At 39.5% G+C, this 22,133-nt stretch overlaps 2 protein-coding genes and 1 long non-coding RNA gene across 3 annotated transcripts; 1 reads left to right on the top strand and 2 right to left on the bottom strand.

Annotated features, from left to right (window-relative positions):
* Positions 1 to 355: 355 nt before the first annotated feature.
* Positions 356 to 6,355, bottom strand: LOC148188946 (uncharacterized). The gene is made up of 2 exons (XR_015777288.1): positions 5,966 to 6,355; positions 356 to 2,533 (listed from the first exon to the last, which is right to left on the bottom strand). It is a non-coding gene; the product is annotated as an uncharacterized LOC148188946 (long non-coding RNA).
* A 6,019-nt stretch (positions 6,356 to 12,374) lies between these two features.
* LOC121947687 (regulator of cell cycle RGCC) lies at positions 12,375 to 19,522 on the bottom strand. The gene is made up of 6 exons (XM_042492776.2): positions 19,381 to 19,522; positions 16,382 to 16,593; positions 14,949 to 15,113; positions 14,247 to 14,327; positions 13,537 to 13,599; positions 12,375 to 12,995 (listed from the first exon to the last, which is right to left on the bottom strand). The coding sequence occupies exons 2-6, from the start codon at positions 16,401 to 16,403 to the stop codon at positions 12,988 to 12,990; spliced, it is 339 nt and encodes a 112-aa protein (XP_042348710.2). The 5' UTR covers positions 16,404 to 16,593; positions 19,381 to 19,522; the 3' UTR covers positions 12,375 to 12,987.
* Positions 18,803 to 21,922, top strand: pcdh20l (protocadherin 20-like). The gene is made up of 2 exons (XM_042492772.2): positions 18,803 to 18,850; positions 19,403 to 21,922. The coding sequence occupies exons 1-2, from the start codon at positions 18,803 to 18,805 to the stop codon at positions 21,920 to 21,922; spliced, it is 2,568 nt and encodes an 855-aa protein (XP_042348706.2).
* Positions 21,923 to 22,133: the final 211 nt, after the last annotated feature.

Here is a 22,133-nt window from a genome sequence, read left to right as displayed (position 1 = left end):
TGCCATAGCATAGTAAAGCATGTTAAAAGAAAAGAAGAAGAAGAAGAAGAAGAAGAAGAAAAACGCTTATTATAGCTCTATGAGCTAAAAAAGGGCCAAAAAAGGGCCAAAAGCATCATCATGTAGCATGTTGTTCAAATGGCAGAAAACTGCATAGTACACATTGTCAAAAAAAAAGGGCCACAAAATTTAACATTCCGAAAAAATGGCTTAAAACGCCATAGCATAGTTTGGTTGAAAACAGCAACTTTTGAAAAACGTACCTGAAAAGGAAAGAGGCTGAGAACAACGTGTTACCTTGTGGGGACACTTCTTAATATACCATGTTGAAAAAAAAAACCCAAAACGTCATAGGTAAGGCAAGGCAAGGCAGTTTTATTTGTATAGCACATCTCATACAACAAAGCAATTCAATTCAAAGTGCTTTAAAGAGCGCTAAAATATGAAAACACAATAAAAGATATAGATTTACAATAAAAGAGAAACACTACAGTTGCATCCAGACTGCTTTTTTTTAGGAGAGGCCCGATGAAGAGTGAGCTGTTTTACCAGACTGCTCAGAACAATTTTAAGGAAGCTAGCAGGTAAAACATTGAGGCAGCACGTGCAGGAACTGAGACTGGAGATAATTTCTTCCAGTGATTTGTCACTGATGAACTTAAATTGTGTCATATTCAGCATGTTACCTTGGGAAGCCTGCAGTGATGCTCATTATTCTTTGACATTGAAGCATTAATTGTATGTGTAATGCCTCATCATACTATAGCATGTCTAAAAAATGGCTGAAAACTACATATTATAGCTTGTAGAGACACGTCATAGTATACAATGTTGAAAAAAGGCCAAAAATGTCATAATTAAATATGTCGAAAAAATAGCTGAGAACGCCATAGTGTACTATGTCGAAATCTGTCAAATTTTGACTTGTCAAAAAAAATGGCTGAGACGACATGTGATAGCTTTTAGAGGCACGTCATATTACTCAATGTGGAAAAAAGGCCAACAAAAGTCATAATATAGAATGTTTAAAAAATGGCAAAAAAAAACCCAAATACTATAATATGGCAAAAACATCCAAAAAGTTGCTGAAAATTGCTTATCATAGCTTATAGAGACGCATCATAGTTTACTAGTCGAAAAAGGGGGCAAAACAGGCCAAAAGCATCACAACATAGCTTGTCGAAGAAGTGGTCAAAAAAATGGTCAAAAAAATGGCTGAGAACGTGTTATAGCTTGTAGAGAAACGTCATAGTATGTAATGTCAAAAAGAAGGCCTAAAACATTGCAATTTAGCATGTCAAAAAAACGGCAGAAAATGACATAGTATCTAATGACATAGTATCTTCTTCCACTTCTCCTTGGGACCGGCAGTAAAAGTCTATTGGCTGATGGCCCCCTAATTCTGGTTTAGAAAATGAAATTGTATAGTACATCGAAAAATCTCAAATTTTTGCATGTTGAAAAAATGGCTGAAAATTGCATATAATAGCTTGTAGAGACACTTCATAGTATACCATGTTGAAAAAAAGCCTCAAAAGGTCATAATGTAGCACGTCGAAAAATGGCTGAAAACAACATAGTATAGTATGTCGAAAAATCTCAAATTTTTACATGTTGAACAAACGGCCGAAAACCAAGAGACATGTCATAGTATAGTATGTCAAAAAAGGTGCAAAAGGTCATAATATAGCATGTCGAAAAAAAGGCTGAAAACGACATCGTATAGTATGTAGCAAAACAAAAAAACTTTACATGTTGAAAAAGTGGCTGAAATTCACATATTATAACTTGTAGAGACACGTTATAGTATACCATGTTGGAAAAAAAGGCCCATAACAGCATAATATCGCATGTTGAATAAATTGATGAAAACAACATACTATAGTATGTTGAAAAACGGCAAATTTTGACATGTCAAAAAGTGGGTATGTAGGGACCTGGGGACTCCACATATGATTTGTTCATTTGGACACTTCACACGGGGCATGTGTCACATGTCCTGCCAGTTCCTTCTTTAAAACGTCTAGTGTTGTCTTCTTTTTTCCTTACACAAAGGACAGCCATTTGAACACAATGTCCCAGAATGCCTCATGTTCTGGCCCCTAAGTGTTGAGTCTCCCACCGATCCATCTTCAGACATGATTGGTCCACCACTGTAAACCCCAAGGATATCACACAGGAAGAGGAAGAGACGTATCTGCCGATCTTCTGGCTCTCGCTCCCAAACCTCCTCAGAGGAAGGTTGCAGGACTGGAGGACCTGCTGCACCTTCCCCACGCTCACATCTGAGCTCGGCAGGAGCCGCAGCCTTGTCTCAGCTCTGCTCTTCAGGCCCAAAGAGACTTCACAGAAGTTAGAAAGCCACAGCTAACTTCTGAAGCCACACAGAACTGCTGTCTCTGTAAAGACCCCAGGACCGGCCAGCCTCCTACCGGATCCTTGGAACAGCACAGCAAAGACTGAACCAGAGCCCCCTTTCTTCAGCCAGCAACCCAAAGAACTCTTCTCCCACTCCTGGACTGGCAAGTAACATCTGGGCATAGCATTAGGACATAAGTACAGGCTGGGCAAGTGTTTACTATGTCTTTCATCACTCCATGTCAGTGCTTCCCCTTGGTTTACAGTTTTTCTTTTTTTGGGGCGGGGGGGTGTGGGGGCATTGGTAATATACTGATTAATTTGGTATAAATACACCATTGGAGAGAGTTAAGAGTGTATCAGTATATTTCCAATAGCCTGCTGTACAATTCATAAAGACAACACCGATCTACAGCTGATGCATTGCTCATTGCTTTCATTGATGCATTAATTTGGTCTGGTTTTACTCTTTAGTGATTGGCTACAGAAACTTAAATTTTACTGGCTATGCACAACAGGAGAAAGGGCTAATTAACATGAAGAAAAGTGCCCTGAAAAATTGCGTTGTTTTACAGATTTTCGCAGCATTGGATTTTTTTTTATTTACAGCATTAAAAAAATGGCCCTTGATTGAACAACATTGAGGATTTTTTGGAGGGTTTTTTTTTTTATCCTTAAATGACTTCTGTTGTGATCTGGCGATCTAAATAAATTAATTATACTTATATGGCATTATAAAGTCATACTATAGTATGCTGTACAAAATAGCATAAAAAAAGTCATACCAGAGTGTGTCGTCTAAAATAGCGCGAAAAAAATCATAGTATATTATGTCATCCAAAATAACATAAAAAAGTCATACTATCATTTGTTGTCCAAAAAAGCATAAGAAATGTCATACTATAGTATGTCATCCAAAATAGCATAAAAAAAACAATAGTATGTCATCCAAAGTATCATAAAAAAACTATGGTATGTCATCCAAAATATCTTACAAAAAGTCAAACTATAGTATGTAGCATAAATAAATAGCATAAAAGGTCATACTATAAAATGTTGTCCAGAATTTAATAAAAATGTCATACTATAGTATGTCGTTCAAAGTAGCAGAAAAATGTCATATTATAGTATTTCTTCCAAAAATGCACAGAAAGTCATAATATAGTATGGTGTCGAAAATAGCTCAAAAAGTCATACAATGGTATGTCGTCCAAAATTACATGAAAATATCATACTACAGTATGTCATCTAAAATAGCGTGAAAAAGTTATACCGTGGTATGTTTTCCAGAATAGCATGAAAAAGTGATACTATAGTAAGACCTCCAGAATTTCATAAAACAAATCATACTATAGTATGTCGCCAAAAATAGCATAAAAATGTCATACTATAGTATGTCTTCCAAAATACCAGAAAAAGTCAAACTATAATATGTCGCCAAAAATAGCACAAAAAAAGTCATAGTATGTTATAGTATGTCTTCCAAAATAGCATAAAAGGTCTAGGGCTGAGGCAACACGTCAACGTAATCGACCTAATCGATTACGTGAATATGTCGATTCACGTAACGTGCGTCGACGCGTCGCACCGATTCACATAGCGCGCGTAATGAATGCGTAAATCGGTGCTCATGTATCAAGTTAGAACGTGCACACTGCCTGCCTGAGCAACGCTTGTCAGGCGCGTCTAAGCTGCATGTCAGCTGCAGCACATCTGGAGAAACAATGGCTCGCCGTTTTTTTTACGCGTGACGCTCGCGTTTGTTGACTCTATACCACTTTATACTGCGGTTTAAACTCTCTCTCTGTCACAGAGATGAGGAAATACAAAAAAATTTGTAATACCTCAACGTCCTTGCTTCCCTTTCAAAACTAAAGCTATCTGATTGTGTCTCTTTGGACAGAATGCCATCAGTTGGTACAATGCATTTTATTTTGAAACATACAGGACAGGGTTGTCAGCTGTGCAGGAGCTTGTATAACTTCATAAATGAGTGGAATATGTGCTTATATGAAAGTACAGCACTCATATCAGCAGGCAGTGATATGCCTTAAGGCCCATTAAAAGCTGTACTATTTTGATGCAGAAATAATGGACTAGTTCTAATTATTTATGTTAGAGAAAAGGTATAGTGTTATTCAAATTGCATTAATTAATTTTACTGTAAGATGTTTTGTTGGACTGCTAGATTTGAGGTTTGTATTTTACATTGTTTTATTTATTTTGCTGTTGGATTACTAAATAAAAAATAATAAATAGATTGCACTACATTCCTTTTACTTGACTGGAACAAGCTCTTGCATTAATTTTATTTTGGAGAGACTTTATATCAGACTGTAAAACACAGATTACCAGTTAAGACTGGGCTATTTTTTGTTGAAGAATAATGCCCTGTAATGTATGACAAGTTTTAAAATGTTATTTTCAGTAAATTTGTTATATTAATTGAGTAATAAAAAATAATAGTTAGATCAATTTAAAAAAATAATCGATAAATTAATCGAAAAATTAAAAAATAGATTTATCGATAAAAAATCATTGTTAGGTGCAGCCCTAAAAAGGTGATACTATAATATGCTGTCAAGAATTTAATAAAAATTTCATACTATAGTATGCCAATCAAAGTAGCAGAAGAATGTCATATTATAATTTTTCATCCAAAAGAACATAGAAATGTTATACTATATATACTATATATATAGTACATCGTCCAAAATATCATAAAAAAGGCAAACTATAGTATGTTGTCAAAAATAGCATAGAAAGTCATACTATAATGTGGCATTGAGAATTTCAGAAAAAAGTCACTATAGTATGTCGTCCAAAATTTCATAAAAATGTCAAACTATAGTATGTTGTCCAAAATAGCATAAATAATCATAGTATAATATATCGTCCAAAATAGGATAAAAATGCCATACTATAGTATGACGTCTTAAATTACATAGAATGTCACACCATAGGATGTTGCCCAAAATAGCATGAAAAGTCATACTATGGTATGTCGTCCAAAATAGCATGAAAAAATGATACTATAGTATGTCGTCTAAAACGGCTTAAAAATAACATACTATACTATGCTGTCAGCATCAATTGTAACAACATACTATAGTATGACATTTTATGCTATTTTGGACATCATACTATAGTATGACTTCTTTATCAAATTCTGCTTTATGCTATTTGGACGACAAGTTAGTATGACCTTTTTATGCTAATTTTTCTAAGTTGCTCTAGGTCTTGTGTTTGTCGATGCAGGCGGGTGAATGTAATGTTATTCACTGTACCGGGGGAAGTTCAAAGTGGGTTTTCATGAAGTCTTTAATTTTTGTCACAGGGTTGTCGAGTGTAGTTTCAGGAGTAGCGGAGAAGATGAGATTGTCGCGCATACTTCGAGTTTGTAGGTTCATTCATGGCTCTGTTTTCTTTGGTGATGATTTCCATTTGTTTGGCGAGTGTTTTGACGGATGGCTGTAGAGCGGTGTTAACTTTTTTAATGGCTGTGATAGGGTTGTTGTCGAATTTTAGGCTTGATTTGTAGCTTTTTTTCGTGAAGCGAGATAAGGTAGTTGAGTTTTTTTTAATTGATACTGGAAGGAACACTGACCTCGATTTCTGTTGTCTGTGTCTGTAGATGAATCTTGTTTTTCCTTTTGGCGACGTTGGTTTTCATGTTGTGCTGCTGGTAGTAGTACCGGACAATTAAAGTTTTCAAGTCTGATAAATCCACCGATGTGGAGTCAATCCGTTTCGCGTGAAACATGGGTGAGATAAAAGGGGGGAGTGCAGTTCTTGTAGATGAAGTTTAATTTAACTTCTTTCACATTGCGGGCTGCTCTTTCTGTTTACATCTGGAGACAGGGCGCAGCCATGTTCGATCTCGCCTCCTGCCGGTTCTCGCGATACTCACCCTGCCATCCAGGGGCGTTAACTTCCGTTAATAATCAACATACTATTCTTTGACTTATATATATTTTTAATGAAATACTTTACTTTAACTTTTTTATGCTATTTTGGAAGACATACTATAAAATGTTTTCGTGCTTTTTTTGACAACATGCTATGGTATGACTTTTTGAATGGTATGCTTGTCGACATACTATACTATGACTTTTCTATGATATTTTTCACAACATACTATAGTATAACTTTTTCATGATATTTTCAACAATATACTACAGTATAAGGCTTTTTTGACGACATACAGTGGTATGAATTTTTCATGATGCTATAATATGACTTCTTAATTATAGTATAGTATGACAAAATTCCTAAACGTAACAATATAGTATGCCAATAATAATAGTAATAATAATAGTATGTATGGAATTAAAAAACATGATAAAATATTACAATATAGTTACAATATATAGTATTTTAAAAAAATCATAAGAAATAAGATTAAGATGATATTCAAAATTAATAATACATCAAAGTACAGTATGCAATTTAAAATGTTCAACATTCAAAATTCAAAACATGGTATATTATTAAAAAATGTCATCATCAGCATTGAAAATATGGTAAAAAGTCATGGCCTAGTACGGCAATAAAAATGTCAAAATAGCATGGTATATTTAGTATTAAAAAACTTAATTAAAAGCGATAGCATAGTATGCCTTTTAAAAATGTGATAAAATGCCATGTTATAGAATGGCATTAAAATTTATAATAAAAAGTCATAGTATAGTACAGCGTCAAAAAAGAATACAATATCATTGTATAGTTTATCATAAAAAAAAGTCTAACTGTAATATGCCAATAAAAAAAAACATGATAAAACATCATAGTATGTGTTTTAAAGCCAAAGTATGGCCTTAAAATATGACAAGAAGTCATAGTATAGTATGTTATCAAAAAATTTGATAAAACATCCTTGTATAGTTTGACATTAATAAACATCTTCCTTAAAAAAAAAGTCATTATATAGCATAGCAAGCATTATCAAAAGTCATGATATAATATAGCATAGCAAACATGACATAGTATAGCATTAATATATAATTTAGTACAATATAGTATGGTATTGTATTGTACATCTTTTAATATGTGATATAACATCATTCTTTTGTATGTCATTAAAAAATGTGATATAAGTCATGGTATAGAATGCCATTAAAATGTGATAAATGGTCATGGTATTGTATGGTATAGAGAAAATGTGATAAAACGAAATGGTACTGTACGGAAATAAAAACATGATATGATGTCATTGTATGGTATGGCATAAAAAAAACTTGCAAAAAAATTCTTAGTAAAGTATAAAAAAACAGAGGAGGTAAACCACAATGACATCAACCATGGGTTTGTGAACTCCTTTTTTGAAGCCTCTAATTTAGCTGCTATCCCAGTTAGCACAGTGCATTTACAGCTATGGTTTACTGTGATAATAGCCTACTTATGCGCATGCTGATTTCTGCAAGCAAGAACAGTTCTAAAATCATTAAAACACTGCAACAAACTAAATATCTGACACCTTAGAGGTTCTGGGTTTTAGTAAAACCAAATACTAGAAAATACTTTTTAGGTGACCAAAATGTTACAATTAGCTTCCATGAACTGAAATAAACAACAACACATAACTAGTAACAGCTACAGCTATGTCTATGCCCTATGAATCTGGGTTTGTATGATAGTCATGTTACCTAACCATTGTTGTTGCCATAGCAACAACTTGTCAATAGATGACATCACTCAAAGTGACCACGCCCTTAATTATGTGTAACTTTGAGCCTTAATACATAACAAGGAGTTATATAAAAAATCAGGCCCCAGGACAGCCACTCAGCCTTGCCTCCAATTATCCCCAGTGGCCACTTGCACTACTGTAGGGGAAACAACTCCAGCCCATAAAGTGTTTTCCCCATAGGCCACTATTACAGAGTAGACATCTGTAAAACTGGTGAAAGGACACTGTTAAGTGAATTACTTTTCATCATGAATTTTTGAGCCATGGTTGTTTTATGTCTGTAAAACTTTCATCTAGTCGAGCATGAAGTATTCGAAGTATGCTGGATGCTGGAAAAAACAGCTAAAAATCAGCTTATGCTAGTAGCTGGTTTTAGCTGGTTTTAGCCGGTCGTGACTCAGTTCTTGCTGGTCTTTGATGGTTTAGCTGGTGGGCTACAAGCCAGACATGCTGGTGTGACCATCCTGTTGAGCGTGTCATGCCAAAGGGGTCTTCCATGGTTATTTGCCAGTTCATTGTTTTCATCATATCAAAGTAAAAAAGTAAAAAAAGTAAAAAAATAAAAATCTCTGTATACATATCCCATAACAGTAGACTGATTTACGCCCTTTGCTTTTCATACTTGACACTGTTATTTCTCCATTCTCAAGAACAGTGATTTAGTTTCAATTTTACAAACTGCAGTGAATAAACCACCAGGAGAGACCATCACAAGCTGGTATGACCAGCTAAACCATCAACAACTATGTGAAAACATATACCTTAAGCTTGAAAAACAAGCTGGTCAACCAGTTTAATCATCTTCAACTGGTCAAGCTGGGGTTTTCTCAGCAGGGATGAGCAGAGCAGGAACTCACAGGTGGGGCCAGCAGGAGAAACACTACTGCGGATATTCACTGGGCTGCATACTGAGGAAGTAAACCCAGTAGCTAGAAAATTTTGGGGGCATAAGCGCCAAGCAGGCATTGTGTTTGGACTCAATTGGCACCAAGTTAGCGTCCAGGATCAAGACTATTATTAGGTCGATGCATCAGATGATAATTCACCACTGTACAGTTGCAATGATCGAGAAATTAGCTATAACGAGTAAGACATTTTTTGTTTTGTTTTTTTGGGTTTCTTTTACCAGGCTGTAAACATGTTCATTTCTGCTGTAAACTTAGGCATTTTAAGGTTATGTGGGGATTGACTCGTCTTTGGAGCCAGCCTCAAGTGGCCATTTGAGGAACTGCAGTTTTGGCATTTTTACATTTGCTTAATTTTCAAGCCCTATATATCTAAGGTCATTATAATGTGGAGAAGGCAAATGTCAATAGAAAATTTCATGACAATCCACCCAACATTTCACTCAAAACAACAAAATGTAAACCTCATGTTGCTGCTTAAGGAAATGTTGGGGGATCACCAAAGTCACAAGGATACCATGAATGTACATGGGTTTTCTGGCAAGACAGTTGTTGAAATATTTCAGTCTGAGCCAAGGTTCACTGACCAAACAACCAGCCAGCACACTGACATTGTCATCCCAAAGATGCGCAGCTAGCATGGCATAAAAAAATAACCCGTAGACTGTTCAGTCATCTACTGTATGTTATGTCATCAAAATAGCTGAAAAGTGGTGAAAGTATTTATGGCTTACATGATATCTCATAAGACTTTGAAGTGGTGTCATATGAGAGATGTATGGTTCAAGCTCCCCATTTTGCCTTTTGTGAGTTTGTGCAAGAATAACAAAGCAGTGATCCGAGTCCTTGATCTGGGCTCAGGGACTGGCCTCAGTTATGTAAGACCCAGTCAGAATCTGACAATACAGTGTGTGTGTGTGTGTGTGTGTGTGTGTGTGTGTGTGTGTGTGTGTGTGTTGGCGGGTTAGTCGGGTGTGTGTGTGTTGGGCGGTTGAGCCAGCTAATTCCTTGGGAGAGCGTTGTTAGCCTGGACCATTTGGGGAGCTCTCGGGGGAGAGGCGTTGCTCCGGTCTCTCATCAGGCAGATGACAGAAGACTGCGTGCTCTGCATACTGCACTCATCTCGGCCATGATAGCTTCACTGCACAGGCCATATCTCTGCTTCATTTACTCATTGTCTGATAATAACAAGTGTCTCCTTTCTGCTATACTCAATTACATCTTCATTAGCTTGCTAACTAGCTTAAAACAAACCAGCATTGTGTGTAGAGATTTTAAGTCTTTGTGACATTTATTACCAAGATGCCAGAGTCTATAGGTGAGGGGCCGAAAAGGGGCGTAACATGATATTTATTATGTCTTCATCTCTCAAGACCATTCACTGTCTCATCATAACGTCAATTCATTTTAATTTATCGGCTAATGAACTCAGTTCATTCATCATTTACTCTGTTATCTAAACAAGGCGACTGGCTGACACATTGGCCTCTCACTTTGGTGTGCTGCCAATCAAATACTGGTCTCACAGTAATTAGCTAAACAATAGGGAGTTGTTCCCATAAGACAATCTGAGATATTACATCAGATTCCACTGAAGATCAATCTAATGAAAATCATACAGCATAATTAGCTGTCGCCGACTTTTCGTGTACAATGAAATGACAATGTGGATTAGAGCGTGTACATGCGCCAGCAATGTCAAGTGCCAGACTGGATACAGAGCTTCAGATCTGAGACATGCTGTTGCCAAACCCCCCTGGGACACACAAAGTGAGCATTCAAATCAAATGCCTTTCAGTTTTATCTGTGCTGCACCGTCACATGTCCTGCATTCTTGCAGCTCAGTCTCTGAAAACAGGATGTGCCCCGAGTTTGTGAGGGAAGTTCCATCATGTCAGAGCAAACTTTGTTTGTTACCATGCAGAGCAGCTGTGGCCTCAATCAGTCATCTTCGCCTTTCTAAGTGGAACAGACAACACAGGAGGAGCAGGTTACTTCATACCACCCCTGTGTATTTCCCCATTGTTTGAACACTCTCATTTTCCTTTTCGGTCACTCTCTGTTCCCATTATTGGTCTTTGCTTTACAGTAATGTCAAATTTTAAGCTCATTTGTTCTCACTACAAAACGTCTCTCCCCAAACCAGCATCGTCTCTTGTCTCAGTCATCAGAGTTAAATAGTTAACCAGAGTTCAGAGCAGTGAACTTTCTAGACAAAGTTTTTTTTTAATGAGACATAAACAGACAAGGACCAGTATCTTAAATGTCCAGCCTCCCTTCCTTTGGCCACTGCCACTGACATGATGTCAAAAAGCAAGTCCACCCAGGCAGTCTAACTATAATATATCACCAGGGCCGGTGGCATAGATGACGGGCCATATCAGCCAGCTGTCTTGGGATTTTTTAGGGAGAAAACAATGGCAATTCAATAAACTGCTGGACCATGACATCTCTGTTTCTGAGAGGGCAAAACTTTTCATTGGCCTCCATCACCCTCAAACCAGAGTCTCATGTTTGATTACAATAAGCTGCAGCTAAATACTTCCGTTTGTTGACTGTCGCAGTCGTTCCTCATTCAGCTCCATACTCAACTCAAGTCTGGCAGTTCCTCAGCCAACTAAAAATAATTTTGCATACTTCAGCTGGATTATGCAGCTGATGTCACTCAATGTAAAATCACCAGTCACGAGTGAAAAATCACACCTTACAACCACGACATTCACCTCGGCCTTGTCTGTTTCTCTAAGCAAAGTTGCTTTGACACAGGGAGGAGACACCTGTAAATGTATGAGACTCAGCAGAGTGAAATGACAGTGGAATATAAACACAGCCATGGAGAAAAAGTCCGAGCAAGGAAACAGCTAAGACGCCCTTTTATAGGCGACTCAAACAATGCAGGACAATTTCCTTCCTTCAGTTCAAAGCTGGGATTTGTAGTAGTAATAAGTCATAGCAGAGTCAAAGCCCCCGCAAAAAGAATTGCAGCACAAAGTCTAAATGAGCATTGTTTCTCACAGCACAACTGACGCACTTCCTTTTAAAACTGTCTTCACATCTTGTCTGAGCTCAAATTGTGGGGTTTCCTGATTTGGCGGCAGAAGTGAAACTCAAAGCATAATCAGAACAGACATACAGGAAGCATAGGTACAAACTAAGGAGAATGGGTGAAGGGCTCCTGAGACATGTGGTGTGACAGAAGCAACAGTCAATTTAGGGGATAGTGAAGGTGTAGGCACACTGAATACAATTTGTTGTCAGTACTGCCAGAAGTGTTTTTTAGAAAAGTGACAGGCTTTCAACATTGTGTGTGTGTTCACAATCAGATGTGGCCAGCAAGGTCAGCAGTGTTTCTTGCACTGAATCTGGAACATGATTAAATTTACTTTCATATATACCAACAAAAAAGTGAAGTATATGCAAAATTCAATCAAAGGGTAACTTTATTTATATGTGCAGCCACCTGTACAACAGTTTATATATACAAAATGAATATTAACAGGAAATGTACACTGGAAATGTCAGCACATAAATGACATTTGATATTACACAACAGATCTGAACCCCGTGGACTTTAAATTAGTTTAAAACTAAAGTGCCATCTGTAATTTGTAATGGCCTCCTTTTAAAAAAATATGGCACTGAGGATTTAGGGCCCTTTACTGGCATAGCACTTACGGGAATTTTAAATGCAGCACATGCTTTCTATACTCTGGGCAGCGTTTTCTTGCATGCCCGCACAGATGGAAGCTTTGTCTAGTTTTGGGATTATGTCACACATCTTGGATCTGTTGCTGCAGGGACGTCTTTTGCCGGCTGGACGCGGCATTGCCAGGGGTCTGAGGGTGTTCTTGCATTTTTTGGAATGGAGTGCCCTTTTAATTTCTGATGTTAACCTTTTCCCCTGGAGCAGCCAGGGGAGCGTTTGCTCCCTCAGATCTGCTCTGGTGTAGATCTGCCTGTCTGCTCGGCAGTAGCCAGCCATGTCGCCCCCGGCCCGTTTCTCCCCGCTCTACGTGGCTCGCTTTCTCTCTCTGTTCACATCTCTGCAAAAGTGAAGGGGAGAGAATACCAAAAGCTCAGGCACCAGAATATGAGAACACACACACAAACATGCACTGACTAATAGGTGAGTCTTAGTAAGGATACAGGGGGAGCCAAGATTAATTTGTAACATTAATTCTCTCTGCGTCAAGACCACTGATAGCAGCAGATGTATGTTTTGTTCTTTCTGGTTTGTGTACGTGCACAAAGCCATGCGTGTGTTCACGGCCCTCTGAAACACCACTGCTTTAGTGCTGATAGGAGGAACATGGTGCTCATGTAGTCAAGTATGCTATTATCACTAAAGGTCGTGTAGGTAGTCCACCTGAGTCCCCAGACATGGCATTTACACACAAGAGGTGCTCAGAGATAAACGGGAGGTGGGGGGTGTTAGTACAGTCTCTGTTTTTCAATGTGTAATATAACGCACTATCTGAGTCTCTGCCACCACTCACAACGCAGCCTGCTGGCTTGTCGGCTTAAGTGCAAAAGGAATAAAGAAAAGATTGAGTGATAGAGGGTATAATTCTCTTAAATACCCACCTGCAAGTTCCCGGTCCAACATGTTGATAAAACTCTCAAGTTCCCGTGTGTCTCCAAGCTTGGCTGCAGAGAGAGCAGAAAGAAAAGGAATTTGAAACTAAAGAAAAAACAGCAGTGGAACATTTTTGTAGAGAAATGTGGCCAAGTTCAGTGGTATTTCCTTTAGACCAGAAGCTGGAAACTAATCTAAATCCCAGAATTACATATGAACCAAACGGCTTTTGGAGAAATATTCTCTGCTTTCTTTTCTACAAGGTGATTTTTAAACGCTGCAAAACCCAGACAGCTTGATGGATCCTACCAGGACCTCTGTTGTAAATATATTCAGGTATTCTGCAGTCAAAGTTAATGACACCGTTTTGTTTTCATCCATTGAGATTTAACAGTAGTTGCTGATGCATCTGCATGCAACAAAATGCAACAGATCTCATTCATTTGCACACACCTGAGCTAGTCTCACCACTGCATAACAGCACAAATAACCCCTGCAGGAGGCTTGGAAAAAAGGGGGGGGGTTGGTGGGGGGTTGGTGGCTGAGACGTCACAGTTGCAGCGGCATGCGGCTTTGTTGTGTAAAAACAAAAGAGCTCCCAGCCTGAAGTAGAGGGTTTTTTGTGTGGCTGTGATAGTGATCTGAGCAAACTTGATAGCGATCGCTGTAAGAACGAGGGCTATCTGGATGGAGATGGGCTGATGGGAGTCTCTAGTACCTTTCGGTGCCAGCGTTATTCCTGCTGTGTGAAGCTCCTCCTCGCTGGTGTTCAAACTGTTTCCCAAAGAAGCCTCGCTGCCTGGGGGGGAGAGGGAGGCAAGGAGAGGGGTGAGCAGAGATAATAAACAGCAGACAGGCACGAAGGCCAGCCTATGCAAATGATCAACAATGACAACAATTTTAACACAATGCAGGAGTTGCGCATAATGGTAATAACATAAAGCAAAATGAAGGTAAACGTGTGTTCACTGTTAGCGGCTCCCATGTGTCAGCTTTTGAAACGTCAGGGGGCCAAGATACTTTCAATAATGACGACGCACGGGAGCAGAAAAACACACTTTCTTCTTTTATCTCATAACTGTCGACAAACGCACAACAGCAACAGAAAAAAAAGACAATTACAGAAGATGGGTTATCCGTAATTGCAGTTCATTCTGGTACACAGCTATTGTCATGAACAAAAAAAACACTTTAACAGAAGTGTACAGGGATGTGTCCTCTTGTACCACTAATTTCATGCAAATTAAAAGTGTCAAGCTGCAGTTGTTTGGGCTGATAAAAGGGGGCTCAACCGGCACCCATGGGGACGCCATACAACCCCAGCAGCGAGTGATGCACCAAAGAATGTCCTTGCTTCTACACATTTGTACAATAAGCAATCACAGAAACAATGTTTTACTGCAATGGTTTTGTGACTCACCATAGTCCGAGTCCTCAACTCCGCTGTCGTCCGCCAGCCCTGTACGACTTTTGGCCACCTGCAGGACGTGCTGGTAAGCATGAGGTTTGCTTTGAAACGGGGCCTTCAGCTCCTCCACCACATCCTGGAACTCCTGCAGCAGCTCGCCCAGCTCTAGCTCCAAGTCTGCGGAAAATGTGACAGCAGTTGGAAGGAAACCACTTTACTCTACTGGAAGAAAATGTTCAGATCCACTCAAGTGTTTTCAGAGAGCAAAATATTACTGAATGAAACCAAATACTATCATCTCCTAGGTGTTGGATATTTCTGATTTTCAGAAACAACTCACAACAATCACACATCATATGACAATTAAATTAAACAAAAGCTAAACCCTGCGAATGAAGTTACTGTCAGTGGGTTGTATCAGATACTGTAATTTGATGTGTAAAAATAAACCAAATGGCCCATAAGGCATATAAAACATCTTACAGCCTGTAAAACACCTGGTCTGCTTAGTGTGATACATAAATACTACATTTTTAATTGTTACTTCTATGCTTCGGGCTGCAATAAAACAACACTTTTGGCCATTCCTTGAATAAATGCACAGTCATTAAATAACGGATGGCCACACCTCAGTTTTCCCACTGTTTTATGAATATGATAAAGCTTTTACAGTCCCCTACAGGAGCAAACAGGAGCAGTAAATAGAATGCAGCAAGAAAAATATATAAGCACATACATATTTAAAAATAAAGTTTGGAAAGTTAAAGAAAACAGCCCTCAAGAAGTAATTACATAAAGTTGTTAGATGTGTAAATATATAAAAATACAGATATATGTTTGGGCAAGCTTCATAAACAATTAGGAGAGCATCAGATCAAAATGCATCAAATGCAAAGGCGGCTCACTCTTTCAATCTAACTTTAATTCATATCAACATAATGTGATTTATGAAAAGGGATTAGGTCGAATGTGGAATTTGAATAGTTTACAGTACTGTATTGTCACTCATGCTGCGAGGAAGGACATTTCATCGCAGTGGATTAATGAAAAACAATTAAAGGCTGGCAGAGAGAGCTGTTTGATGTAGTGCCATTAGAATACCATATATGTATATAACATTCAAAAGCAGACCAATTCTATTAAATCTGAGAACATGAACTATAATGAGCCTGATTGTTACACATTATCATTTTAACCTCTTGTGTTGCATGCAGGAACCTCAGCTGGTGTTTTTAGCTCCTTTTTAATCTTTTGTACTTTTTTCTCTCCCTTGGATTTCATATTGTATCCATCTTTATTGTAAAAATTAAAACACGTTGTCAAAATACATAAGTTACACCCTCTCTGAAAGCATTATACAGGCGTGAAAGGTTTGTCACAGGCCTATGATCACCATCACTGTATAACCATTTAAAACTAATGGCTCAAGGAGTCGTTAAACTCACCTGTGGTAATATCTGAGGTCATGCTGGAGCAAGGAAATTAAACACCACCGGGCTGCTGCTGTGTCTGGGTTCAGAGCGGTTCATCGGGGAGCAGCGGGACAGAAGTTATATTATAAAGCCCTCCCCACACACGCGCGCACACACGCGCGCGCTCAGCTAGCAGACCGGACCAGCCAATCATGTTGCAGAAAAACCGCAGACATCTCCGGTAACTAGAAAAAGTGGGCGTAAAGTTAAAAGGAAAACCAAATGAGACAGAGCCGTTACGTAACTTTAGGTCGAGCCTTACAAGGGTTTTTCCTCCTTCATGCCTCAAAATTAAGAATAGAGAAACTCGATGGAGACTTATAAAGTTAATGTTCTCGTTTAGTGTTCATTGTGGAGTAATCATGTTTTAAGGAGCTTGCTACAATAGAATTTGACATTAAAGAGTGAGTCATTTAAGAGTTTCAGTAAAGCTTCATTGAATAATAAAAACTGTGATGACGACGATCAAACCACGTAGTTTGTAACGGTGGTGTCAGCACGTTTCATCTGTAAAAATAATTTTATATCAATTAATAATAAATAAAGGATATTTTTTATTTATCAACATAGATTTGTTTGGGTAATTTATCGGGTTCCTGACTCTGATGAATAAAGAGCACTTAAGTAGTAAAAGTAGTTTCCACATGTCAAACAAAACTTTTAAGTATTTTAATCATGCTGAAAGCAATGCAGTACTCTGCTTTACAGACAGAGGACCCTCAAGTGCAAATCTTTTAAAACCCCTGTCAAACAGCTGTGCAGGTCCACAAGCCTTTTCAGTGAAGTAGCCTTACATAAAGTCCATCACTCCTTTACCTAAGTGAAAGTAACAGCCTACTACAGAGTAAAATAGTCCATTACAGCAAAATATACTTAAAGAAACTTACTCATCAAGCCAAATAAACTTTTTGGAGTGTACAGTTTTATATTGGTGATAATTTATTAATTACTGAGTGTGTTGTATGATGTAGCATTTTAACACTGCTAGCTAACTTTACTTAAAGGTCCTGTGTGTAAAATTTAGGCAGATATATTGGCAGAAACTGAATATATATTCCTTAAGTGTGGGACTAACAAAGGATTATTTTATCTTATTTTCATTAGTTTATAATCACCTAAAACTAAGTTTTGTGTTACTGTTGCCTTCAAATGAGCCGTTTATATCTTCATACATGGTCGGTCCTCTCCCACGGAGTCCACCATGTTGTTCTACAGTTGCCCAGAATAGACAAACAAAACACTTCAAAGTAGCACCCGATGTCAGGGTGATGTCAGAGAGACTTCTTACATTTGGCAGACGTTAGATTTTGGCTGGGTTGACAATTTTTGAGACTTAGAATTTCGTGATGTTTGGACAATAACATTATGACATCTTGCCAAGGTAGGTTCTGCTCTTTATACTTACGAATAGGCTAAATGTTGTTATTCTAGGTCAAGATGAAGTTGGTGTGGAAGACACTGGAGATTATTTACTTGACTACACAACTTCAAACCAACAAAATATTGTCATCTGTTGTTATTCTGACCTTGAGTTTTGTTCACTCTACGTTACAACCATAATTCGACAAAATATGAACGTCTAACAACGTAGTTGTTAGAGTTCTTGTAGAAACTTGGCACATGGGAGAAGTTAAAGTTGATTGCAACCTGAAACCTCACCACTACATGCCACTAAATACTACACACTAGACCTCCAACATACTGTTGGGTAGTTCTATGAAATGCATATTTTACCACGTTCAAAACTTAAAATTTAAACCTACAAAGCATCTTAAGCTGTCAGATTAATGTCGTGCAATGAAAGTGCCCTGTGAAATGTCCTTCAGAATTGTACTTAAGTGACTTTTAACCACTAATGTTCACTTATAGAGAAAGCTACTAGTTTACATATTCTCATGTGAATGAAGCAGGAAACATTATCCATTGTTAACACTTATTAGTGTTATTTAGAAAGACTTGATCTCTGGGGTTATAGAGACTTCTGGAAATTTGGACAGAGGAATACAGTAGACACATTTGTGAGAGAAAAATGACTCAGAGACAGTTTTGAACATGATGCAGGTGTTAAAAAAACAGGTGGCAGGTGTGCTAATACAAACAGGTGTGTAAGCACATTTGGTAATAACACATTAATCCTGCCCGTATAGAGGTGTTGTACTTGAGTCTCATGCTCACTCATTGTTTTATTCTTTGCATGGGCTACAAAAGCATGTATTCAGCTCATGCAGGTAAACCTGTTGTTCCTCTGACTCCTGTTTCTGCGTGACACGCAAGGTAAGTGTTGGAGGAGGGGCCTGTAATGAATTATGCCTTCAGCTGTGCAGGTTTAGGTTGCTGCCTCTGTCCTCAGTGTTCACTTGCTGCTGGGGAACTTGGGTAACATGTGTGAGGGCGATGGGCCATGGGACTCCTGATAATATGAACTGGGCTGGACTACTGCAGGTCAGTGAGTCAAAGGTTATGTGAGGATAATCCAGTCTGATGGCGTCTGTGTCAGTGTTTCTGACAGAAAGGGTGTAACTGGAATGTTATTGTGCAGGTCTGAAAAATATAAATTCAGTCAGTGTGTGATAAAGTAGCTGGAGAGGCACTCAAGAGTTTTTTGGGTTATATAAAAAATTATGCCTATTCAGAGGCGTTTAAAGATTATAAGAAAACAATTTTGTTTTTTTTTTTTAAAAGTGAAAATGCTAAAATATGCAAATGCTACTTTTATTTTTGCAAAGCCGAACATGCTTTGCTCTTTGCTTTTTTGTTTTTTTCTGTGTGTTGTTTGTGTGTGAGAGTAATTGGTTGGAGATAAGTGCGGGGCATCGCATTACCTTCATTGTACAGTTGCCTGCTTTTAAAAGAGCTCACTGAGGCATGAAGTTTAAGCCTTATCACCACCAGGGAAAACTTCTATACTCTGTCAGTTTCAAGTGCAACAAACAGAAATCATAACCTAAATGAAAAATACTGGTTGTGCTCACAGTTTGTTTCTTGTCTCGTCAGAATCTGCTGGTCGTGGTCCATCTGCAGCAGATCATGTGTGGTTCTGTCCGGTTTTCAGTCCCAGAGGAACAGGAGCCTGGCATTCTGGCGGGGTCACTTAGTAAACACTTTTCACCTCCGTACCAGCTCCTGACCCAGGAGTATCTGTGGATGGACAAAAACACAGGGAATTTCTACACCACTGAGCAAAAGATGGATCGCGAGGCCCTCTGCCCCGAGGATACAAAAGCAGAGGAATGCATTATTTTACACAATGCTGTGGTGGGGCCCTTTGGAGACCTTATACAGTTCCCTGTGATCATAGAGGACATCAATGACAATGCACCTCATTTTGAAACCAGTGAAATACACCTGAGAGTGTCTGAGGATGTGACTGTGGGGACTAGTTTCTTATTGGACGACCAGGCTCAGGACAGGGATGTCGGACATAATGGCGAGCTACATTACCACCTAGAAGATTCAGAAGGAGTTTTTAATTTAAAAGTAGAAGAAGATGGGCATGTTATTATGCTGGTTGTGCAAAAAGCTCTAGATAGGGAGACTCTGGACCTGTATCAGATGGCACTGGTGGCCACCGACTGCGGCTCTGACCCTTTAAGTGCTACAGCAACTTTAATAGTCACAGTGACAGATGTTAATGACAACTGTCCAAGCTTTAGTGACGACAGCCCCCGCAGTGTCACCATCCCTGGAGACTCCAAGAAGAGCACGCTGGTTGCTCAGGTCAGAGCCACAGACCCAGATTCAGGCCCAAATGCTGCCATCGTATACTCCCTCAGTCCCAAAGTCTCTGAGCGGGCCAAGAAGCTCTTTAGCCTCGACAGCCTCACTGGGTACATCAGACTAACACAAGACCTCCAGAGTGACAACTCTGAGGAGCTGCTGTTGAAAGTGTTAGCTAGCGGCCATCACTGCCCCCCAGCAGACACACAGGTAACCGTATCCGTGTTCCCCAAGGCGAACCAAGAGGTGGCGATCAAGATCGGGTTCATAGCGGAGCATCAAAACCAGACTCTGGTGTTACCAGAGAACCAGCCCCCCACCGTCTTAGCTGTTTTAGAGCTTGAGGGTGACAGCAGCTTTAAAGGCTCATCTCTTGCCATTGAGAGTGAGGTGCCTTTCACTTTGAGCCCGCAGAATGGCAAATATCTGCTTTCCACATCAAAGCCCCTAGACTATGAGATGAAAAGCGAACATCATATTTCTGTAGTAGTGCACGGGAGATCAGCCCAAGGATCTGTGATCGCTCCTTCCAGACGTGTGATCAGGGTGTTGGTGGCAGATGTCAATGATAATGCTCCACGTTTCTTCCAGTCTCACTACCAGCTGGAGGTGGAGGAAAATAACCAGCCAGGAATGTCATTGCTGCGTGTGTCAGCATCAGACGCAGACAGCGGACACAACGGCAGGGTGACCTATAGGCTGGACACATCCACCATCTTTAACATTGACCCTGTGACAGGTCAACTGTCCGTGTCAGTCTCTCTGGATCGGGAACAGCAGGGTGTACACAAACTCACTGTGTTTGCACGAGATAGTGGCTCTCCTCCCTTGGAGTCGGTGGCCACAGTATCCATTCGTGTTCAGGACCAGAATGACAATGCACCTGTTTTTCTAACCCCTCACTTCATCTTTTTTATCCCTGAGAATGTCCCACCGTTCGCCCCAGTGGGGAGGGTTGGGGTGACAGACCCAGACGAAGGAGAGAACGGGAACACAGAGTTGCATGTTGTAAACAGCAGTGGACCTTTTGTTGTGGACAACACTCAGGGGACTCTGCGCACCACCACAAACTTGGACCGCGAGACAAACGACCGCTATGAACTCTACCTGCTGGCCAGCGATCATGGGCACCCACTCGCTTTGACTTCCCTTGCCAGGGTAACTATCTTTGTGGAGGACATCAATGACAACGAGCCAAAAGTGATCCTTCCCAGCAGCAACTCCTCATGCCAAACTGTCTCTCCTGAAACCATTGCAGGCACCATAGTAACAAAGATCTATGCCATCGATGAGGACTCGGGGCTGAATTCGGAGATTACATACACTGTTGTGGCGCCAGAGCAAAACAGAAGCCCCTTCCAGGTGGATTCAAGGTCGGGGAACATCACCGTGGCTCAGCAACTTCTACGAAAGGACCTGGGAATGCATCACCTGTTCATTGTGGTCAGAGATGGAGGGAAACCTGCTCCACTTTATACCACCGTCTGGGTTAATCTGTTGGTCAACAAGAGCATGGGGCCCTGCCACTTAGACAGGGCGCCCACCTGGACGGGGACATCTAACTTGGTTCAAACCCCCTCAAAGGCCCCCATCTGTGAGGTAGAGGACACCAGATCTGCTCGGGTGATACTGTTAGTAGGCCTGAGCATGATGCTGGTGTCCATGTGTTTGTTAGTGGCGGCAGCTGTTTTGTACCTAAAACAGAGGAGAAGAAGTCGACAGCAGAATAAGAGGGGGCACATCGAGGAGAACGAGATTCCACTCAGGCTCAAAGACAAATATTACTCCGACGACTAACAGAATAAAGCAAGCAGTGTGCGTAATCCTCACTCACACTTTGTCAAGGATGAAATCAGTCTGTGAATTAAACACATTTTGAATGTTTGTCAAAGGCTTCTTGCATTTTGATAATCAAATTCGCTGAATTATTCTGATACACAGTGTATTCAAACATTGTCAAGACTGTGACATTCTGGGGAAATAAAGTTGATCCATTTTCTGATAAGCT

This window comes from Plectropomus leopardus, chromosome 8 (genome assembly GCF_026936395.1).
Source record: "Plectropomus leopardus strain MGB_pleo_1.0 chromosome 8, ASM2693639v1, whole genome shotgun sequence".
Lineage (NCBI taxonomy): Eukaryota > Metazoa > Chordata > Actinopteri > Perciformes > Serranidae > Plectropomus > Plectropomus leopardus.
The sequence above is the reverse complement of the archived record's forward strand: the minus strand, read 5'-3'. Positions and strand labels throughout refer to the sequence as shown.